The sequence below is a fragment of the Vanessa tameamea genome, chromosome 25 (assembly GCF_037043105.1).
Source record: "Vanessa tameamea isolate UH-Manoa-2023 chromosome 25, ilVanTame1 primary haplotype, whole genome shotgun sequence".
NCBI lineage: Eukaryota > Metazoa > Arthropoda > Insecta > Lepidoptera > Nymphalidae > Vanessa > Vanessa tameamea.
This window is the reverse complement of record NC_087333.1, coordinates 8,974,684-8,998,975: the sequence shown is the minus strand read 5'-3', so window position 1 is coordinate 8,998,975 and position 24,292 is coordinate 8,974,684. Positions and strand designations below refer to the sequence as shown.

Genomic DNA, 24,292 nt, shown 5'->3' with positions numbered 1-24,292 from the left:
CGATAAATGTAGATTGAAATAAATAATGATCTCCGCCTTAGTCACGTCTGCTCTATAGACGCCATAAAATAGGTAAGTCATTTTATGGACGACTACCGAACGAAAACATGTTTTCAAATCCGTCTAATGGTTCCCGAGATGAACGCGATCGAACGAACTCTCGACCTTTATAATACGAGTATAGACTATGGGTTACTTGTAAACCTAACGGAGCAACGAATATAGCCGTCTGTCCGTGGAAATAATAATAATAATGTTTAGAAAAAAGTGTTGTCAGTAAAAATAACCCACTTTCGTTATTCTAACCGACAAGTCATGAGGCTGTATGCCCGAGGTCGGGTCGGGTCGGGACATTAAAACTTATTGGATTTTTAAAATAGCAGTCCGGTTTTAGCAATGTTACAATTCTCTGTATCGGAAAGCAATCAACCCGTCGGTCCAGCTCCTGCGGGTTTGTCTGCTACTCTTGTGATTGGGATTTTTCTCTTTATTTTGAAATAAACAACAAATGTTTATCTCAATAAGTCTCAAATAAGCATTAATTGCGAAGCTACGGACCCCTAAGATACGGGGTTTCCCAGTCTATGGCTACAAGGCTTCTTTGGTGTATCATATTGGGAACCAATCGAAACATTATTATTATTATTGTTGGCCCAAGCAAACACTATTGCAATAACACTCGCTGGAGCGAGGGCTCGGCTCTGATAATTTTATTTGCTGTACAAGTTTCATGGCGTTCATAAAAATGCAAAAGCTTAATTAAATCAATTCAGTACCTACAATGTAATGAAAAAAACACTATTTAAAATTGTATGAATATAACTTTCGCAGACAAACTTAATATCAAATACAAATGGAGTTAAAATGAGGCAGTCTTGTAGATGTCCCGAATGCGACGCAAACCGAACCATCGACGAAAAAGTTATCGCTATTTCATTTCGTCTTAACATATTTTATTCTGTACTAATCGAAAATTGAATGACGCGTTATGTCTTTCTAAATAAGTAACAGATCGCAAGCGAAGTGGCGTCGGTGGGTATCGTATCAGGTGTTCGGGCTGTAGTGCGGGCCATTGCAGTTGTTCGTAACGTAGGTCGTGTTGCGTCACGTGCGAGACCTCACGCGTAGGGCGAGGGGAGAGGATGAGGGCACGACGAATTATTATATTATATTATCGTCATATCGGCTTGTTCTCTTTATATCAAATAATAATAAGAATAATAATTATTATTCTCATATAATTACAAGAATATGTAAAAATATATAACCTTTTTAAGCGTTTCATTTTAAATTTTACAATATACAAACCTGAAACTAGACAAGTCACCGCGGCCCGTAACAACGGCACTGTAACAAACATTATCAATTCCTCGCGTCGCCGACCACAAGATTTTACATAAACCAATTCATACATTGATTTCATTTCAGTCAGCAATTCGATACAAATTGTTTGAATAAAAGGAACAGAAATGATGCCTACTGCTGGGCGAAGACTTTGTTGTGAACGACTAGAGTCAATTATGACTGCTCCGCTCATGAATTATGAAGCTTATTTTAAATAGCTTCTCCAGCGCGGGTCGGCTATATATATATATATACTGCATGTGCGGTAAAGCCATACATTAGAGACAAATACCTTCTCCGGCGACGGTATGTAATATATTTCAGACTAATGACTTGAAAATTATTCAATAGTTCGAATTTCAACTTGCTACTTTCGGTCCCGATCGACGCGTTTTATCCAGTGAGTCATTTCAAACCAGAACAAATAATGAAATTTCAGCTTAACAAATACACCCGGCGGCAGTTTTTCACTTTAAACCAATTACTTTCGGATCGAAATTACTTCGGCGCTAACCGGACGCCGTCTATTTAAAAATGTTTGATGAAATCATGTGAACTTTCACCGAATATTTTAAGTTAATTAACTACGTATCTCTCTTGCTGCTTAGCTTATCTAACCGTTGACCGGTTCGTACGGTTCTGTCCCGTAGCTCCGTCGTAGTACATATGATGTTGTGTTAAAATATATAATCAATCGCACGGTGTCATAACCGAGACCATCACTTCGACTAATATTTCTGTATATATATTATATAATACATCAAAACTAGTTTAAAAATAAGTTACAAAATTCAATACAAAATCTAGTTGGTTTTTCCGAATTGTATCGGGCAAGTCGCAACGAATATCTTAATTGATTGGCGTTACGTTTATAAGAATCCACATGAATACCAAACTAACTATTTAGTTCCTTGTAAACTTTTATAAAAATTACGCATCACAACCTCTTACCAGAGCGTTCTTGCATAAGGTATACTTAAATTTATAAATAACGAGAAGACTTATTCAGAAAATACTAATCGAGTTCCCCTAGAAGTCTCTATACGCTCCGCGTCTGTATTCGTCGGCTTCCATGCAGGACTTACAAATTAATTGTATACAATTGGCTATTCGAGAAATAGATCGGTGAGTTTGTTGCCGAGTTTGTTTACTTCTGGGAGAGTCTACATCCCGAAGCGGAGGCAGCTTTACGTCGAGTCTCGTAATATGGCGATTCATAAGTGCTCACTAAAGTCTATTTTTATAGAATTTGTTTTGATATTCGTATCGGCGATTCTCATAAAAAAACAATTTTCGACTACAACCGGATGATTGATTACGAAGCTCTGCTTGAAGTTTTGGTGTGAGCAGCGGCGGCAACCGAGCCCGGGTGTCGGTGGTCTCGTCTGCCGGTTGTCATGGCGACCGTGAACAGATTGATGAGGAGCCGAGATGATATTGTGATAATTATTTACTATTCGTCCGATACACCGTGCTCCGAGCCCGCCGGCGGCTGCCGCTCGTCTTGCGTCAGTGGTGAGCGCGCGCTGCGACCGCACACACGTCAGTACGCGGCGGCGGCGGCGGCCCTACGACATCGATTCATCTCGTGCTTCGATAACATCGAGTGCACTCGACGCGTGTATGTGATACGTAATCATAAAGGATTGTGTAAATAATCGCGTTCGAACAAAAAATGTGAGCGGATGAAAGACGGTGTCCGCTGCCCACCTGTCCCTGCGCCTGATAATTAATTAGTGCTGATTAACAAATGTAAATGGGGCGAAGACGACGCAGAGACTACCGTGAGTAAAGCCAATATTATAAACAATAGAGACGTTGCGCGTTTCCGCGGTCGAGCCGCCGACGAACGTTTTGCAATTCATTTTTTAGGTTTTGATAACTCATACGAGTTGTATATCGAGGTTCTCACAGAGTTGCACTGTGTAATATGTCAAGGCGAAATCGGTGAGATCCGAGATCGCTGCTGAATACGATACGAATATTTAACCTTTATTCTAAATAAAAACGTCAATGTTTAACGTTTAAATGAAACACAGTGACCTTTAAAGCAGTAATCAATTTCAGAAACGAGGAAGATATTTAGGTCCGCGAGCGCTTACGTAAAGCAACTCGAGCCAGGCTTTAAATTTTTACAATATTAACCTTATTTTTCATTCGGTACTCCAAGGCAGGTCTCGTGTGCTCTCGGTCGGGGCTGAAAACTGCTCTAATAACCGACTGCAAAACAAGGAAGGTGTTGTGTTTCGCCGTGTTTTCGTTCGTGTGCACGCATTTTTGTAAATGTCACAGTGCTGTTTTGTTTTGTTTTGTTTATTTATTAGTGAAATCGGTTCATTTTTATTATAGAGGTTATTTCATCCGGTGGTAAAACTTCTTATCCGCACTTGTCCGAATATCTACCGCCAAACAATAATTATTTTTGTGTTCGTGTTCCGGAAACATAGAAAACTACGCTAATTTTAACCACAAGAGATGTCGCGCGGCTATCTCCAATATAAAAATATATATATATGTACGTATGGGTGATGTATGTAAAGTCCCTTGCGTCCCTCAGGCCGCCATACGTACATCGTCGAAGCCTCTTCAGCTGAACGAATGAATGTCGACCAGTAATCGCTGTATTCTAAGTGCAGCTGGCAGCTCGTCAACGTATCGTCGACCGCTCCCGTCCCGGGACGGGTCACGGTCGCAGGTCAGTGCGTGACTGACTGACTATTATATTTACTTACCGAAAGCCCTCTTTACATTTCTTATACAGGCTTTGATAATAGATCGTTGGTTTATAATGAATAAAGTCACGTTGGAAACGGAGAATTCAATTTATAATAAAAACCCTAATTTTGTATTAAAACTGAGATTGTTTAGAATCGTGTTTATTAGGTAATAATTCCTTTTTGTAATCGGAAATTTGGGTATTTTAAGAATATTATATATATTCGCCAATTCAGCACCAAACATGTATTTATTTACCAGTTTATTATACTTATTTGATCCTAAATCCTACCAACTCTAATACAAATATAAATCATCAAGGTTCGATCCTACATTTAAACAAGGCATAACATTTTGATAGTTTATAAACTTTAAGGTTCGTTCCGGTTAGTGTGCGTATAATGTAACTGAAATTGGCGCGCTGTATTAAAATCGATATGTTCCATAACGTTTCTACAGTTCCCGATCTGTCCAGATGGATTAGTTTAACGACGCTTACGACTGCCCGATACAGTGTACACGTTCGCAACGCGAAAGCTATTTTCACGAATTGCCTGATGCTTTGTTAACACATGCCCTCTGTGTCGGTGGAAACGAATGTCACTCCTATCACGACGGATGAAGGTACGGGTAGGGCTCTGTGCCCTCCGCGAGAGACGGAGTGTAGGCACGACGGCTTAACGTGCTTTCTGATTTTTTTATTAAATTTTATCCCACACGTGGGGGTTTTGTTTTTCACCGCCGCGCACGAGATGAATTAAACGCCTATTTAAGCTAGCTTTAAATTTAAACTAGCAACCTTTTGATAAGATTCACGCTCTTGCCACTGAACGTCTCGGCTCCCGGTATGTGATATGGAGTAAGTTCAGCGAAAGTGATGAATGATATCGCTAGGTTTGTAAAAGGATTTGAGTGACGGGGTAAACGACGCGACGAAACGTCAGCGCGTCGGGAGTTACCCGACTTACATAAGGCTGCCTCGCCCGTCTCGTGGCTAGCGCAGCATGTTGCAGGTTCCGTGTTCTTAAGTTGAAATCCTGATCCCGCTAATAAAGAGTTGTTGAAAGTGAAAAATACGCGGCCCGGGTGATTACTTGTATGGCTGGTAGTATCTGTATCAAAAGGAAAAGCAATGATTGTTTGAATTTGAACAAATCGTGACGGGACCAGCAACTACAAGGAAATGTCTAGTTTTCAGCTTTTCGAAAAAAAAATAATACTTTAGACTTGAAAAGAACCGGCGAAAGATACTTTTCCGTTATCTTTTTTTTTAACGATTGTATTTACAATATATTTTTTCATATTTCTATTTGAAGCAGCCCGGAGGCGATCGCTTCATCCCCGATATGTCAGAACGGGATATGCAACATTACTATAATAATTATAGAATTCTTATCATATAAGTATCAAAATGGCGTATCAGTGCAAGTAAGTTGCCAACATTTCACTAGAAAGACGTTTCAAAGTGAATTCTCACAACAAACTCTCAAACAGAATCGCACTGCTGGGCTAAAAATTGTCGAATGGAATTTTGAAACTCATGACCGCACGCGTGAGTTCAAAGTCCGAAAGAAAATTCACATTCAACACAATTTCTTAAACCATTAAATATCTCAAACATAACTCCTAACCGAACGAGTAGTCACGTGAGCGCTACGTAAGGCTCGGAACGTTCCGAACGTTTGCAGGAGAGCGTCGAACAACATTCATATCATTAGCGCTCTGCGCCGGAAGCTATTCTCTTAATACGTCACTCTGAGCTCCGGCTTTGCTAATTATTAGACTCAAGTGAAGTTTCATCTTATTTCTTAGAATAGTTTTATTACAATTTATCAGCTACACTTTGAGTTCACATGGTGGTGGAGCTTTGTGCAACCCCGTCTGCAAAGGTACTAATCTACCGCTGAACAGCATCACTTAGTATTATTTCATTCCGCTTTAAAGTGTCTGGTCTTTCCCAAGCACAGGAGGAATAAAGACGATATATAATATATAAACAAATTGTATGTTGAATTGAAGCGATACCATTGATCGACATCTTGAATGAAATAAGATGTTGGTCGTAATGTGTTCTGTGATACTTATTACGGAATCTCAATAAATGGCATAAAGGTGTATTAATCAAGAACTGCATGTAGTGCAAACTATAGCTGATCTTTTAGCCTTTAGTGAATCAAGAATTAAAACCCCTTCGGCGGTTCAGCTCGTCCACTGTTCCGCCGTCAAACGTCTCTAGTCTGTATCGCTATATTCTGTTTTGAACGGCGACTGAGCAGTACGTTGACAGTCGCAAGCGGTGTGCCATGTTAGGTCCCAAGTTTGAAATCGCACTGACCTTGTAATTACTGACGTACATACAATTTTACATTATTTAATAAAAACTCTATTTTGCGTATCGTTAAGCTTTTAAGATTTAAAATTAAATTAGTAACAACGAAGCAATACGAGGAAACACTCCGGGCAGTGCATTTGCACTCGTTACGCGACGCGGCGCTCCGCTTATAACAAGTCAGTTACAAATAACAGAAATCGCTTCCAACACTTGCTCTTAGTACTTTCCATTCGGCTCTATGTATTAGTAAAGTAAAGCAAAAGTCAGTTATGTAATGTCCCATTGCTGATGTAAGACCTCTCGTTTTGAGCAAAAGGCTTGGAGGTTTTACCACGCTTCTGGCGGTCCACTCTCGTTGGTTTAGTGGCTAGATATAAGGCCACAGAGCTGAGTGTTGAAGTTGGAAATGAGTACACCCCCGTGCGTCAAGTACGTAAAGCCATCGGTCCGGCGCCAGAACCCTTTTAGGTCGCGAGAGGGCGGAATAGAGTGCGTTTGCGCGAACACCTGTGTATTGTTGTAACTAGTATAAAATTGGTTCCCGTGAGCGAAATCAATCAAGACGTCACGTTGACGTCATCATCAAAATAACGAAATATCATATAAACGTTTATCCCCGTTTTACCCTCATGGTGGACCTTTAGTTCTCGTTATGTAAGTGGGTTATTGTAATAAAGTCGAATACAGAAATACCACCAAAAGTGACAAAGCGACACAAATACTATCAGAACAAGCGACAGAATCTCAGCCGTGTACGATCGCCGGGTAATGTGGAAACTGCATCCGGACGTCTCGTTTTAATATTACCGGTGTTGTGTACCCACCCCCCCCGCACAAGTTTGACACATGAAGTAGACCGTGGATGTAGGCTTATATTCTAACAATAGAACAATGATTTGAACAGCATTGATGTACATACATATATGCGAGTATATTAAAGAACAGCTCTCGACAGCACACTCGGACGAGGATAAGGTTTAGAGTTTATTCCGCCACACTGCTGTAGTTGTGTGGATATACAAGATAATGCCGGATGGGATGTATAAAATAAAGACGCGAGATGTTTGGTCGGCGCTGAGACCTGTGTCGGCATCCGATGTATGTATATTAAGTACATTAGATTTTAATTAAAGCACGTGAGAGGTTTTAATGAAGCGTCCATTTAAAATCATTTATATTTATAACAGTCTAGAATAATGTGAACGTTTACTCGAATATAAAGTTCTAATTATATTTTTTTGTAATTGCCGAGATGTGATGTTTTAATTTATACAGTTACATAATAAAATAATAATTGAGGCGCCGGTGGGGCTGCGCGTTAATACAAAATTACTTACATCCGAAAAACATAAAATTAGTAACATTTTAAGGAGCCAAAACGTGCTTCGTAATTGTGTCGCAGGCTTATAAGGATATATCATTACATAGTATATAACAAAGTCGCTTAGCGCTGTCTGTCCCTGTGTATGCTTAGACCTTTAAAATTACGCAAAGGATTTCGATGCGGTTTTTTTAATAGATAGATTGATTCAAGAGGAAGGTTTATATGTATAATACATGCACAATATAGTAGAGAAACACTGATATTTTGAGGTTTCTGAAGTGATGTCGTAAATAAACACATTTTTTACGTTCACATTGCAAACGATGACTGAACCCAACGAGATGGATCAAAATAATGTACTACAGTATTGTACACCTTAAAGAGATCTTCAAAAAAGTCCGCTATAGTATATTATGTCTATCTCTTAGGGATAGCCCACAACAACCATTTTTATCCTTCACTTTTTACGAGAAATAATGGCTTCCTTTCAAAGCGATCTCAACCAATACAGCATTAACCCTTATCCATTGAGTACCTCTAACGCATTGCGAATTTAATATAGATCAATACGGCCCATTACAGCATGTAATTTAAATGAATATTTTCGAAGATATTACAGATTTAAAACGCAGGGCCATAGCGGTTTGTATTATCTAACTAGCTGTGCCCGCGTCGTCGTGCGCGTTTGAATGTAACAAAAAGTTATTGTTGTAGCCTAAGTTACTCCTTATTACATCAGCTATCTGCCAGTAAAAGTCCCGTAAAAATCGATTCAGCCATTCCATAGACTAGCCGGAACAAACAGACAGACAGACAAAAATTGAAAAATATGCATTTTGTATAAAGCGGTTATTTTAATATTACAAACAGACACTCCAATTTTATTATATGTATAGATGACTGAAAAACTGTAAGACATTCTGTAGTATATTTAGTGTCAGCATTGCGCCCGCGCGAGGCGGGGCGGGGCGGGGCGGGGCGCTCGTTGTGAGTTGTGAGATGTGATACACAGGACTGTCTATACAGAAGTTAAATCAATAAAGAAATTTCCTTACCGCTACCAATCCATAATTGCATATCGGTTTTTTTCAAGGACAAGCAATCGAAAGTTAATTAATATCTAGTATATAAAACCATAACAATTAGAAACACATTAAATAACGGAGGGACCAAAAGAGAGCCTCGAGGAACCCAGGGTCCCTCTGTAGGTCTAGACTTAATGCTCGTGATCACTTCATATTGCGTTCGATCTGAGAGATAAGATTAGAACCGTTTCAAAAGAAAGCCGCTAACGCCATAGTAACCCAGTTTTCAATGGCAACTCCCGACAAACTCCTTAACAAACTCCATATAGACAATCCTAACTAGTGGACCGGCATCAAATGCACTCGTTACCCGTTGCGACACATCTTTAGATTTGTGTTAGTACACCGGGAACTGAGTGGTCCATGTTGCCCATGTACAAAAATCTGAGAAGCATGTGTTTTTAAAAATGGCCCAACTATTCTTAAATTCTATGTTATGTTATGTTGTTATGTTGCTGAGGACACTCTAATCCGAGCTGGTGGTCGTTCTCTCCTTAAGTTAAAATCTTGTTAAACGGCGAACAGATAGTGCTGGTAAAGTACACTTTTATAAAGAAACTTTAATTTTTTATAAGATTTTCAACAAAAGCAATAACCAGTACATGCATATCGCTTCCACAGAATGGGGATCATGCGTAGGCTCGTGTGCGCACGGAGGCCGCTGCGTGCGGGGCGCGGGCGCCGGGGAGGGAGGGGCGTGCGCGTGCGCCGGCGCGTGGGGCGGCCCGCGCTGTCAGCACTACGTCGGCTACGACCATGCCTGTCTGTCTGCCGCCTGCCCACCTCCCACCGTCTGCATCTGGAGACCTTCGAGTGAGTATGGAGCTTAACCCAGAGCATGGGGTGCTCCAGAGCGACGCCATTTAAACTTTAATCCATTGATGCATTGTGTAATGCCTCCGTTAGTACTTCAGATGGAAGAAAATAAAACAAACAGTGACAAGGGCCGACGTACTGTACTCAGATAACCCGTCCGAGCCGGGCACGCCGTTCTGCGCGTGCGGCGAGGGCCTGCAGTGCGCGGGCGGGGCGAGCGCGGAGAGCGGGGGCGGTGCGGCGTGGGGCGCGGGGCTGCTGGCGCTGCTGGCGCTGCTGGCCGCGCTGCTGGCCGCGCTGTACGTCGTGCACAGGAGGCGCCAGTGAGTACACAAACACGCGACATACTCGAGTCGACTCGTTTCGTTCGTAATACTTTTAAAAATGTCAATACTAGTATTACTATTCTGTGGAAATCCCCGCCATGCGACTGTATCGAGTTTTATTAAACGCCATTAAACGGTTTCCTCCTCGCGTCGTCGCGACGTGTATTATTCACAAAAAATGTTTCTCGGGGTTTTAGCGAAACTCGTGTCGTCGAGATAAAACTTACACGAAAAACAACCGAGACGGGCCAGCGGGATACTTGATGTATTATTATGAATAATTAACATATTTTGTGCCAGAAGGACTTCGACTTCGAGCATGCTTCGGGTAAAGTTTATCGGAGTCGTTCTCTTAACTATCAGCGCGATCGTGTAACGAATGTTTGATACAGAGACGCATCCATCTAAAATATTACTACGATACGATACGGAACCTTCAAAGCGCTAAATGAAACAGCGACTTGCGTTATTGGTATAATAATAAAATAACCGGTAATTAAAGTCGTAATTTCCTCATTGAGAAATTTTTGCTCTGTAATTGTGAACTTAATAACGCGACTGAGTCGTGACGAAACGAACTGCGGCGTTTGTTCCTCGAGCCGGCCTTTGTCGGCGCATATCACGGCGGTGACGTCGGTGGAGCGTCTCGGGTAATGGAAATATTAGTTCACATTGAAACAAACAATAGCACTGTGGGTCGGTCGCGTCTCGGTACATTTACTTGTTGGTCATTTGTGAGAGAACTCAATTGTTCAACGACATGGCGACGATTGCTCAGAGCGGTCGACGGTCGGGCCCGGGGTGCACTGGATTAATGCCACGGGTAGCGTCCTATATTACCAGTGGACAATTGAATAATATTACGAGGTACTCCACTCTATAGTAAAAAAATTGCTACGACCCTCATCGCCACACGAATGGGGCGATGGGGCTTGTAGGAGAGGGCTTTGATCGGTGCCTGTCGACGAAGCTCAGAATAGTAGTCGGATCACCCGTGTATATACCCGTAAAGCGTCCCCGCGAGCCCGCAGTAGTAACGCGAGTGTGTCCGCAGCGGCGCCTTCGTGCACGCGCGGCTGGCGGAGGGAGCGGAGGCGCTGGAGATCAGCAACCCCATGTACCTCGCCGGGGACGACGACCGCGACGCGCCCGCGCAGGTGAGTGCTGCTACCCGTCCGATTAGTCTATAGCTGAAGCTTCCCTACTCATCCCTACTTCCTACAAGCTCCCTGCATTTATGTCTTTACTGAGGAACGCGCACACAGTACTGCATACACGACCACGCACGTGCCCGCTTACACGTGCGGGTATGATTGGTAGTAGGACTATGTTGAAGCTCGTCTGAGCTATCTCATGTTCTACCATCAAACAACAATACTCAGAATTGTTGGGTTCCAGTTTGAAGGGTGAGTGAGCCAGTGTAAGTACAGGCACGAGGACGTAACATCTCAGCTCCCAAGGTCGGTGCCGCATTGGTGTAATGTAAGGAATGGTTAACATCGCAGAGGGCCCATTTGCTCGTTCGCGTACTTATTTTATAAAATAATACTCTAATATCCGATTAAAGGCTCAATTAATTTTGGTTATTTTTTATAAATATAGTTATTGACATACGACGTGAGCGCACATTATGTTTAAGACACTTAATATTTTGCAGAATATATAAGAAATACACATTTGCATAAAATAGTAATCGATTCGTTTCAGTTTCAAATTAACAGTAAATCAGACTAAACTACGCGATTCAATAATTAACGCTTCAAATATATTTACTTAATATGCAGTAATTACTGAAATCGGGCGGCCGGAGACGGATCGTGACGTGACGTCGGGTTTATACACGCCGACTATTTTCTTCGCGTGTCGCCCGTTCCACCGTTGTGTTTCAATATTACACGTTTCAATATTATTTGATTCAAGTTAATGTCTTGGAAAATGGAAAATTACATGATAAACATACCTTTGTGTTCTTCGTTGCCAGTTCTTCTCGGTAACTAACACCGCTAGTGAATTTGATGTTATCTTCAAACTAGATTCGTTAAACGATCTCGTTTACCTATTGCAATAAAATATATTTTGATTTGATTTAATATATAATTATTACGCTCACCTAGAGCGTGATTATAAGTATCGATCCAGTCTCAGGGAAAACTAATCTCGACCTGAGTATTATTATAAATGTAGAGGTTGTTTATCTTTTTTTAATATCCAATAATATTATATTCTGCTCGTCCAGCGATCGCTTACGCCTCCGGGTTTGACAGTAATGTTCTATTATGCAATGCAACAAAAATGCAATTATAAAGTAACTAGTTTAATCATAATACCACGTGTGGAACAATATTACAAAACATATATTTAAGGGCTTCCCACTGCGCAAACGCAAATAAACATTAAATATACACTTGACCGAATAAAATAACCGGATAACCTTTTCGCATGTTTGCCCTTGAACTTTTAGAAACGTTGCTTACAAACTAAGGAAACATATTGCCAGGCGACAAAAAACATTTATTGATTAATCATCATTGTATCATAAACGTGAATTATTTTGATGTTATTTTTCCACAAATAAACTTGTATGGTATTTTGTCGATACCTTTTTTTGTTCTTAACGAGCTGTTGTCAGCAAGACTCGCGACGAGCGCATGATGTAATGGCCCGAAATGTCAATACGAGTTCATATTAAGTAGTTACTGTTATGTTGGACAGCCATAAAACATCAGTTACTCGTTAGAAGAGGAACTGCAGCACTTTTTTCGCACATAGTTTCCAAGTGGTTAATTTGCGTTTATAATCCATCTCGCGCTGGGCGATGTAGGAACCCTCGCGAGGAAACTTTTGTGTAATGAATCTTTCACAGCCAACTCGTTTAATTTGTCTTTTAATGAACAGCCTAGTCGTTCTATTGAATGGTAATGTTCACCAGCGGTTTGAATAACATTCAGCCTCATCAACCATTTTTTTATGCAATTAGTAGGCAGACGATCATTTGAGCAACCAAACGGTAAGGGGTCATCGCGACCCATAGACATTAACCGTAAAATTTAAGCATTCCTTATATCACCAATGTGCCACCAATATTGGGAGATGTTATGTCCCTTGTGCCTGAAGCTAGACTGGCTCATAACAATAGGAAGTATTGCTGTTTGGCGATACAATTTCTGATGATTAGTTGGTGCATACCCAGAAACCCTTGTACAAAGCCAACCAAGTAAAGTTTTTAGATTAACGTTATTTGCTTAAGATTCTCTTTTAAGTTAGCTGCCTTCGACATAACCTCCAAACTATATTCCCTGGAGGCCTTCTCTCAGAAGTGGGCTGTTTCATTATTACAGCGCACTCATGTTACAACGCCTCTTGATTTATTTTGTAAACAATGATCCGATTGGATTCGCTGATAGTGTACTAACACGTTAACTTATCAGATGTAATAGTAAAGGAGTGCAGACCGGACGACCCGAACATTAATTTTTATACCTAAACATGTATCAAATTGTTAAAACGAATTTTATGACATTTATTGTATAATTTAGACACTGTTTAAAATATAATAGTATATTTTGCAATACATAAATTATATCACTGCGATATGTCTGCATAATTTTACTATATTTTATGCCAAAATATGCGATTATTAGTCCAATTCAATGGCAGGATTAGTAAAGATAAATAAATTAAGTAGAGATCTAAATATTTCTTAAATCTAAGGTCGTTGATTCCGATTTAAATGGTTGTATTACACTCGAATGAAACATGTAAATCTACAGATCGAGTATCTTTCTCATTCTTCCCTTCGAATGAAAAATAGAACTTAAGAGCTTAAAAATGTAATTCAATCTAATATTTATTTTCGTAGTTTTCTTTGAGATTATCCCGTCGGTTCGGATTGTAATAAACCCATAAGTTGTTTTTTTAATTTGTATGAAATATATAAATAAGATGTGATAAAAAATAAATTCGTTTTATTTTCCAGAACGGTGGCAATCATTTCGCGAATCCAATATACGAGAGTATGTACGCGCCGCAAGACAACAACCCGCCCGAGGTAACGTCAGCCCGCCTCGCCACCTCCGAGATGTAGGCGGCGGTCCACGAATTTTACTGCCCGTGTGAAGTGGAATAAGATTCGATTTCCGACCCATGCTTCATATAATAATAATAAGTCGAGCTCGTCGTATTATTCCACTTCGCACGGCGATAGCGAGCGCATCTCGCGCGAGACGAGTTACGGAATGAAACACAAATATAAAATTGAGTCACGTATTAACGTGAGAAATAAAATTAGTGGACTCGCGACGTCATCTCGTGCGCTCCGTGCGGATCTCGTGCGCGTCGGAACTTCGACGAGTGTTCTCATTTGATCGTTGCGAAGTCGACTACTGTCGCTTCGATATTTGGTGCGGAGCGCATTGACGCGCGAGCGCCTGGTGCGCGCACAGAACGCGAGCGCCTGTGTGGGCGCACAGAGTGTCGCGCCTGTGCGGGTCGACAGGACAGTAGCGAGCGCTCGTTGCAGGAGCAGGCGTCGTTGCTGGAGGCGGCGCCCGAGCGCGCCGCGCTGCTGTGAGCCGGCCGGCTGCCGGCCCCCGGACGCCGGCGACCGGACGCCGTCGACCTGGCGGGAGCTTAGTACCTAGTGTGTCGCTTCCTAGGAAGTTTTACTTCTTAATGTCCTCGAACTTTTTCAGGTTGTAAAATGTCGTTCATTTGTAAAGAGAATCCTAAATATTTAAGTACAATTTAATATGTAAGCCCAACATAAGTACACACACAGTTTTATGTTGTTCTCGAAAGATTCAACAGAAGGCGTCGCTAAGCGCGCACCGCCTCATTTGTATGCAATCGAAGACATGTTAAATGTGCGTAATTGCACTAAATCTGTGCCAAATTGAATTTGCTCCAATAACACACTAAAGCTTATAATATGGAGTTACAATCACAAGGTCTCCTCTCGGTCAGGTCCTCCTCTTGGTCAGAGCCCTTACCGCGGCCGACGCATAACGTAACGCAGTAACGGCGGCTCTTTCTTCTTTCGTCGTATTTTAAAACGTAACAAATGACCAAAAATGATATATTAGTGTTGTAGTTATCATGTCATGTACACAAGTAGGAGTAATTATTTAGTTAAGCGCCAACAATCCTTATTATATTTTGTCGTTTTATAGTAAGCCGTATTTTATTGATTTCTACTGTTTGTTTGTTATGACTAGTTTAAATAAATGCATAGAATCCAATATGTAGTTCGAATAATCTTTGACTTAGTTCGTAGAAAGTGACGAACGAAATTTGTGATGAATTTGTAATGTAGATAGTGCTCGAGTATTCTTTATAGTTTTTGTAATTTCAATAATAACCAAAGGTACAGTCAGCCTGAAAACTGGATTGTCGAAACTCGTAATGGCGTTCGTGTTATATTTGTCGTATCAATATTTTTGTCAAACATAAGCTTTACTATAACGGAAACTTTTGTTTTCAAACAAATCTTTAATGTGAATATCATATTACTCGTGTTTGTGGCTGACTGTACATTTGTAATATTAAATAGAAACAAACTGCCAGATACGATGGCATTCATAAAATTGTAACAATGATTTTGACATTACAATATTGTGCCATACAAAGTTGTAATTTTGATTTTTTAATCATTATTGTATTCGCATTTGTACCCGTTTCTTTACATATTTTTTATAAATGCTTTAACTTTAACCGTTAACAAGGAATGGTTCTTAGAAAAATACGAATGAAAAGTTCAAACAGCTTCGAGCAGCCTCGCGGCCAGTTTAGGTTAAAATCTTATCGGCAGCTAACGTAGGTTGTGTCCATTTAAAACTAAACGATCGCATCAAAGGACTGCGTCATATCATTAGATGTAATCGATTCGACTCATTGATAAATCTCTTCGTAAATATGTCAACTCGTGAGCTTATTACTACTGAGTGTAATTTTGTCATTTTGAAATTCGAACGGACCTACGAACGAATTTTGCCCTTCGTGTAAATTAGGTTTAAGTTAGAATAATCGATCCGATGTAATACTGTAAGGTAAATCTAGTATCTGAATAAAAGAAATGCAACGATAGAGTGTTTTATTTATGTCTCGATCTTGCGAGCCGGCGACGTCTAGTAGAAGTCGTCCTGGTCCACGTGCCTGTGCGCGCTGTTCTTGACCTGGTCCTGCGCCAGGTACAGCTGCGCCAGCTGCTCGGCGCTGGTCGCCTGCTCGGGCGTCTTGTCGTCGCGGACGCGTACGAACCTGACGGTTATCGGCTGTATGAATACTTGCGGGGCTGAATGGGATATTCATTGTGCGGGTCGCTAGATGAGGATTTCACTGTAGTATCAGTTACATTTAATTTAATTTCAAGTTAACTTTCGTCGTCTTACATTACCATAAACCGACTTTGTATCGGTGACAATACATTATTTATGTCGTCATAATTAGCTTTAAAAGAAAGATTATACAAAAATTACAAAAAGGACCTAAACTTGATCCTTGTGGAACACCCATTCTTAGTACAGATTCAGAATACTTTGTTCCGTTAAGACACCTTTTGAACTTTTTGATTCAAGTATGACGCAATGAGATAAGAGCTTTACCATTAACAGATTGAATGTTTTAGCTTGTATAAAAGCGTTTCGTGCTCTACACAATCAAATACTTTGGATAAATTACACCAACCGCATTCTGTGATTTCTCCCACGCATCGTATATTTGTTTAAGTAGTGTCATTCCAGCCTGCCCAGTAATTGATCGAGCTCTAGTAAAGTACACTATGAAAAACAGTATTTATATGTATTTATTTATTTGTATAGAAATGGACTCAAAATGACACGATTTTGTTTCCAATTTTAAAAAAGAAGGAAGGAAGGAAATTGAACCGCCAACATACGGAGCGGTATAAAAAAATATATTGTTGATTAGGTGCAGGTAAATAATCCAATGCAATAACTTTTTAAGGTTTAAATCAAAATCCAACCGTCCTTAGTTATTTATTGTCATCTAAAGAAGACGATTTTAAGTTCATATATATAAATTATTTCGGTGGTGAAAAAGTTTCAAAAGCATTTGCCCCTTCCAAATTCATATGTACACATCTATTTCCAAAAGTTAATTCCATTGGCAACATTTTGATTTTAGGTTTACAACAAACACTGTTAATAACATCCCGAGTAGCCTTGAATTTATCGTCTGAATCTAGGATTTTATTTCTTATATAAATTGATTTAGCATGAATACAAAGTAATTTAAAAGTTTTCGATAGCGCTTAATATGTTCCACAAAGTTAGTCAAAATAATTAGGATTTTTTACTATTTTTTATTAATTAAGAAATAGAATTATTTACAATGGACACATTATAGGTTCGGGTCATTCGGGCTAATGGAGATTTTTTTCCTAAATTAGACGTCTATAACACGCAAAGAGTAGGACGCATGGTTTTCTGCTTCTTCGTGGAACAAAGAAAATAATAATTGGACTAATGCTGGACAATCAATAATATTATTTCGAATTTTGTGTAGGAAAATCATATCTGCGACAGTTCTACGGGACTGAAGAGATGTTATGTTATATTTTACAAGCTTTTTTAGTTGGAATTTGGTCCGATTGCAGTTCGATACCCCAGATGACGCTGGAGTCGACTTTGAATTTTTTCTATCTTAGTACCATAAGTATTGTAGAGAGGGTTCCAAATTTAAGTGCATTATTCTAATGACCTCCGCACGAGATAACTGTAACGTTTGTCTTTGGAATTTCTCAATACAAAACCTTGTTGCTAAACTTTGTTGCTGAGGTTATACTTCCAATGTAATTAGTAAATCTTAATTCGCTATCGTTATTCAGTCTTAATATAATATTGACTCTGCAAGTTATTCTGTTTTCTAATGAATATACATACGTTAGCAAAAAAGTCTGTAAATTTCCCACGGCTGGGCTAAGGCCTCCTCTCCCTTTGAGGAGAAGGTATGGAGAATACTCCACTACGCTGCTCCAATGCGGGTTGGTGGAATAGACATGTGGCAGAATTTCGTTGAAATTAGACAGATGCAGGTTTCCTCGCGATGTTTTCTTTCACCGCCGAGCACGAGATGATTTATAAACATAAATTAAGCTCATGAAAATTCAGTAATGCTTGCCTGGGTTTGAATGCGAAATCATCGGTTAAGATGCACGTGTTCTAACCACTGGGCCATCTCGGCTCTCAATAAATTTAATTAGGTAATTATTTTTGGATTTGAGAAGCATTTGCTTGTTGTTCAGTGCATGCTATTGAATCAGATGGTTGAGTTCCTCTTGTAACATTTCGATAGAAGTTACTTCTAATTTTTAAAGGTAACTTTTCAAATCAAAAGGTTTAACAATTTTGAGATCATCCAGATATACCCTCGAGTGCTGAAAAATTTAAATAATATCGTTTATGAAAATATAGAAAAATGTTGGTCCTAAGTTTGAGCCTTGTGGCACACCTGAATGAGCAATGTATGGTTGAGAATAGATAACTTTTTACTACAATAGAAGATCTATTCTACGATGAGCACCAGTATAATCATTTCTCATTTATTCCAATTTTCCTTTTTTTACTAATGAGTAAGTATACGATTTACTTTATCAAAGGCCTTAGAGAAGTCTGTGTATATAGCATCTACTTGTCTAGCATAAATAAAAGTTATTATTTTGTCTTCTACGGATAAAAATAACCACAGTTGTCAGATGTCAAATACTTAGTTTGTATCGGTTTGAAGAATGGGTGAGCCAGTGTAACTACAGGCTCATGGGACACTACTTAGTTCCCTAGATTGATAGGACATTGGAAAAGTAACGTCTATGGTCATCGGTCTTTGATCATTTGCCTAACAATTTCACTTAAAAAAAGGTGTTCCATAACGAAATTGAGATCAGTTTTGTATCTGTGTTTAAAATAAACACGCGTCTATAAAATTGAATAAAAATGAGGTCGATTAAATTTAGCACATGAGAGGACACGTTTCGACACCTGGGGAAGCGCAGCGACACGCCGCGGTCGGGGTCCACGAGGCCGATGGCGGCGCGGTGCGCGGGCGACAGCGACAGGTCGGCGCAGCGCACCTCCCACACGCTCGCCGCGCTGAACCACACGTCCGCCGCGTGCGCGCCGTCGAACCTGCGCACACACCGGGTCACGCTCCGCACGGGCCGCCCGCCTACCCCGGGGCACCGCACGCACATGTAGTAGCTCCGCGGCGCGTCGATCACGTGCTGCGACAGCGTCTCGGTGAGCGTGCGCAGGTCCTCGTCGGAGAAGCCGGTGCCGATCTTGCAGAGCGACTGGTAGTGGTCGGCCTCGGCGTCGCGGCAGGCCAGCAGGAACCCGCCGTAGAGGCCGGCGCGCTTGCCGCGGCCGCGGTAGGCGCCCAGCACCACCGCGTCGATGGTGTCGCCGACGCCCTCCAGGTAGTCCTTCTTTAGCTGCGGCCCGACAGGTTTAGTTATAACATTATATGACTATATTTACGGCTGACAGATTACACGGCATCGACATCAATTACGTAAGTAATACAAACGACTCACCTTAGTTTGCCTACGATATAGTAAACTGGGCGAAATCTCTAGGCGACCATCGGGTCACCGAGATAAACATAGACGAGATTCCACATCAGTATCGGTCGTTATCAACGGTGCTACCCTCCCCTTAGTCGACGATTACTGACCCACCCATATGGGTAAATTCCACCTTCGAGTATCATTTGTAGAATCTAATTTCCAACAATAACAAGATATCACCCACGTCGTACCTTGAGCCAGTTGTGCGAGCGACGCGCGATATCGTAGCGCGCGCGGGGTCCGTGGAGGGCCTTGAGCATGAGGCCCTCGCAGGAGGACCGAACGGCGTTCTCCAGCAGGCGCTGCACGGACTCCTCGTCGCTGCAGTCGCCGCCCTCCGCAAACTTCCACTGACCTGCGACACTCCAGCTCTCAGAGTTTGGGTCCGACGTTTTAGATCGTGCGTATAATAAAGGGGGTCAGTGATTAGTAAGCTACACGTCCTGACTGGACGTTATTGACGACAGTTGTACTATTTAAGATTCCGCGCACCGTCCGCCTCCCGGAAGTGCTCCCGCAGCAGCGCGCGGCGCTCGGCCAGCGCGCGGCGCACCAGCGGGCGCCCGTTGAGGTACAGCAGGTCGAACACGAACACGCACACCTGCACCTTGATCTGCTCCTCCGCCGCGTCCTTGCGCTTGCGCGTCGACAGCACCTGCACAGCACGAGCCCACGTGTAATATGAACGCGGGGAAGGACGACGATACGAGACGTGTTCTCTCGCTGAGCATTGAATCGGGACTTTTACTCATAAATTCCTCGAAGGTCAGCCACCTACCTGGAAAGGTAGTATCTGCTTGGTCTCGGTGTCGTAGGCCACGGCCTCGCAATCCAGCACGCAGCTCGTCACGCTGTCCCGCAGCAGCGCCGGCAGCCGGCGCAGCACGTCCGGGTACTTGCTGACGACACAGACGCACGTCGGTCACACATTCGACTGTCAGCCATCGAGTGCGATGGAGGGCGACGGGTCACCTGGTGTTGTTCTCCTGGTTGCGGCTGAACACGGCGGCGTCGGCGAAGCGCGGCGCGTCCCCCCCCGGCACGTGGATCTGCGCGCGCTCGCCGTCGTACTTGTACTCGCACGTGAACTCCTCGTTCTCGAACCTGGCCGTGACGGGTGGAACCGTTAGTTGCCTTCGTGATCCGATCGCCGGGGAGCGCGACGAGCGGGTCCGTACCGAGTGAACACCTCGTGCACGCCGCGCGACGGGTGCGCCAGCATGGGCTTGAGCGGGATGCCGGGCGTCAGCTTGCAGTGCTCGGGCAGCGCCGCCACGCCGTCCCGCAGCAGCACGGGCACGATCAGCTCGTAGTTGGGGCACTCGCAGTACGTCGTCTTGATCGTCAGCGCGTGCTCGTCCACCAGCGCCTGTCGGCGGGCATCGGAGGTCCGAGATTGAAAAGTGAAAAGGATAAAAACATTTACTCAGGCTGCAGTAAATATTTTACATTTCTTTTATGTTTCTGTCGGTAGTCAGTCAGACCCGACACGGCCTCTTCTATGTCTAGAAATTCTTAAAGCGGGTCTAGCTAACTAGACTACTGTAAGCATTCAAAATAAGTCAGGTAACCTTGAAGGCCTCCGGGCTCATCGTGGAGGCGACGTCGAGCTGGCCGCCGGCGGCCTGCGGCGGCGTGCTCGCGCAAGCAAGCGCCAGCGCCTGCAGCACGGACTGCTCCGCCAGCCCCACGCGCAGCTTGCCCTCCAGGGACCTACGGACCGCACGAAACAATATAACAAAAGCACGTTAATGACGTATCAATGAAGTAGTTTATAAATTTACCGTATCAAATATCGCGCCTCGGAATGCCTACAGGCCACGTATAAGGACTGGATTTTTCCAATTTTCTTATTAACTGAAGCTTGCCCTGAAGAATAAAAGTCACTTATAGATTGTCACCTAAACCCCAGGAATAATTCCAATATTATAAACAGAGCTACAATTAGTTTGTTTACATCATATTATTCATCAGATACAAGTTATATGTATAATATGCGTTTGAGTGTGCGTGTGTCTGAGCCCGTGCGGCGTGCGCGTGCGCGTGAGAGCGTGTGCGTGCGTGTGAGAGAGTGTGAGTGCGTGTGCGTGCGCACCGCTCATAGCGGCGACGTCGCGCAGCGCGGCGAGCACGCGGCGCGCGAGCAGCGGCGGCGCGGCGAACATGGTGCGCTGCGTGGCGCGCGCCTGCTCGGCCACGAGCCCGAGGTCTCCGCTGCGCTGCGCGGCGCTCCGCATCTGCGCCAGCGTGCGCCCCGTGCACTGCCCCACCGCCTTCATCAGGTACGTCTCCGCGATGCCTGCGACGGCCGACCGATTGTCGTGATCACGAAAGATATTCAGTTATGTAAAGATTAAAGTTGCGAGCAAAGATCTATTTCATTTTTGGAAAATATAGTTACCTAACTCCAAGCTGTGATATGCCGGTGCCAGCTTATTCAGGCACAGATATATGCTGGCCAGGAGGTCCTCGGGGGTCAATGCTATCACAGATCGGAAGTAGTTGCTCAGTATCTCCACCATTTTTAATCGGGCCGATGTACCCTCGATGACCTCTAGAGTCTTGGCGAGGGCGAGATAGGGAACTGCTTGACCCTTGGACCAGCAAGCATCCTTGATGGGGTGGTACTTGGATTTTGCTGGATTGTAGTCGACTTCTAAAGTAAACAAAATACAACTTTCACTGGCAGATAGCAGATGTAATAAGGAGTAACTTAGGCTACTTTTATTTTAGAATTATATATAGAATAAAAAATAAAATCACGCTACAATATCCAAATAACTTAAACTCAAACGGGCACAAAGTCGCGGGCACAGCTAGTAACTAATATATTGATATTATAAATTAGAAAGTAACTCTATCTGTCTGTTACTCTTTCACAGCAGAACCTAAAAAATTGATAAAATTAGATATGAAACTTGAACCCCAAAGAAGGATATAAGGCTTTTTTATGCCTATCACTTAAGGACCAACATTGAAAAAACAAGCAAAGCCACAGATGACAACTAGTTAATCTATAACTTAGGTACATGCCTAGACTTTATAGGGCATTAAAGTCGTAATGGGAAGACTGTACCTGCAACTATTTCTGGTTTTTCTTGATCATTTTGAATGTTTTCCTTGTTATTCTTTGTTTCGCTATTCTCAGATTTCTCAACTTTAACCATAAATTTGTTCAGAGGACTCTCTTTACTCGTCACTTCTTTTTTTTTAGGTGTCTTTGGTGATGTTTTCTCTACCTTTATTTTCTTTTCCGAGACAATATTTTCCTGCTTTTTACTTTTTTTAGATTTTGGCGAATCATATGTTTTTGGGGGATTGTTACTTCTCTCTAGCTTTATATCACTCTGCTCCTCACTAGATTTTATAGGTGAGTCAGATTCACTCTCTGAGCTATCTATGCGTTGCCTTTTCACCTTCTTTTTCTATAAAATTACATAACACTTATTTCTTTGTTGTTGTAAAAATTTCAGGAGTTTGTTTAACAATAATATAAATATAAATTAATTTAGATATTATATTAAAAAGACAAACCTTTTCAGATTTAAGTGGTGGTGATGATTTTTTTTCAATCTCTGGTGAATTCCTTTCACTACTGCTTGATCTGAGTCTTTTTGACCTCTGAAAATTGTAAAAATACTTTTGCAATACAATCCAATACATCAATTTTATAATTGATATGCTAATATTAGCATATCGAACTACAGTACACAAATCTCACAACTTTTTGTACATATTATGTGCAAAACACATATCATGGTCATAATAAAATGTTTATAACTCAAATTTATCAATTACCTTTCCATTTTGATTTGACGAGGTTCCATTGACTTCACTACTGTTGTTTAAGCTGGATGTTGACTTAATGGTAAAAAAAATATCTATTAATTTCTTTTGTTAAACTCGTTTAAGAATAGTAAAAAGATAACATTAATCGTACTAGAAACACCTAGCCTATTCCAATCATAGAAATAGATTGGAATAGGCTAGGTGTTTTATTATTTTATTTATCATAGAACAGTGTTCTACTATACTCATATCCACTTTAAATTTTTCTTTTAAAGTTCTGATTAAATTGAAGCTAATTCTCAAGCGATTGCAGTTGATATGTAAGTATTAGAACAAGTATCATGTATATTTATAGTGATTTTGAATGCATACCCGATCCTTTAGAAAGGTTTCCTATATGACTTTTAAATTATCATAGCTTAAGCCAATGCACCGCACTATACACCGGTTTTGTTGTAAACATATTGAGTATTGACATATGTGTATAAATGAAAACTTCTTACATCATCCTTGTCGATCTTCTCTTCAATTTTCTTCGGAGTCGATTTAAAAAACGACGTTATACTTTTTTGAGACATGTTCCGTAGCGGTACATAGACATTTGATATTTTAACAATTTGTTTGTAGTAATATTTACTATTTAATGTTCTTGACAAGGATTGAGTTGGTATTGATACAACTAATCTACATCTATTTATTAATTTTATAATATTCATATACACTTATTTAATTGTATCTTAATTTATAAATAAAAATATATCTTTTGTACTGTCATAACCTTCACATTTTTTGACATAATATAGGATTTAGGCGCGAAATCGTTGATTATTATCAGGATAACGATGTACCAACATAAAGTAAGACTCGTATAAAACAATCTGTACAAACTATTTGACTTGTTTATGGGTACCATTTTTACTAATATAAAATATTGATATTATGTACATACGCAGCATTATATTATAATGTATTTTTTTTTAT

General features: G+C 41.4%; 2 protein-coding genes across 3 annotated transcripts in view; one reads left to right on the top strand and one right to left on the bottom strand.

Moving 5' to 3' along the window:
* Positions 1–16,021, top strand: part of LOC113401257 (prolow-density lipoprotein receptor-related protein 1) — a 74,298-nt gene extending 58,277 nt beyond the window's left edge. For both annotated transcript variants that reach the window (XM_064219027.1, XM_064219026.1), the window contains 5 exons: positions 9,422–9,613; positions 9,765–9,939; positions 10,997–11,099; positions 13,919–13,990; positions 14,462–16,021. In XM_064219027.1, the coding sequence (XP_064075097.1) occupies positions 9,422–9,613; positions 9,765–9,939; positions 10,997–11,099; positions 13,919–13,990; positions 14,462–14,512 (593 nt within the window). In that variant the 3' untranslated portion in view covers positions 14,513–16,021. The remainder of the gene's footprint in view (positions 1–9,421; positions 9,614–9,764; positions 9,940–10,996; positions 11,100–13,918; positions 13,991–14,461) is intronic.
* Positions 16,016–24,166, bottom strand: Dnalig1 (DNA ligase 1). The gene is made up of 16 exons (XM_026633508.2): positions 23,815–24,166; positions 23,321–23,383; positions 23,057–23,143; positions 22,599–22,947; positions 21,924–22,178; positions 21,618–21,821; positions 21,307–21,391; positions 21,094–21,235; positions 20,701–20,891; positions 20,495–20,626; positions 20,301–20,421; positions 20,015–20,177; positions 19,714–19,877; positions 19,146–19,387; positions 18,936–19,082; positions 16,016–16,197 (listed from the first exon to the last, which is right to left on the bottom strand). The coding sequence occupies exons 1-16, from the start codon at positions 24,025–24,027 to the stop codon at positions 16,065–16,067; spliced, it is 2,691 nt and encodes an 896-aa protein (XP_026489293.2). The 5' UTR covers positions 24,028–24,166; the 3' UTR covers positions 16,016–16,064.
* Positions 24,167–24,292: the final 126 nt, after the last annotated feature.

Bases quoted from the DNA above. Each gene is read 5' to 3' on its own strand.
- Dnalig1 (XM_026633508.2), bottom strand. From the start codon at position 24,027: ATGAATATTATAAAATTAATAAATAGATGTAGATTAGTTGTATCAATA. The intron at 21,822-21,923 runs GTAACTATATTT...CGGCCGTCGCAG, and splicing joins ATATCACAGCTTGGAGTTAG to GCATCGCGGAGACGTACCTG. The intron at 19,878-20,014 runs GTGCGCGGAATC...GGAGTGTCGCAG, and splicing joins GCACTTCCGGGAGGCGGACG to GTCAGTGGAAGTTTGCGGAG.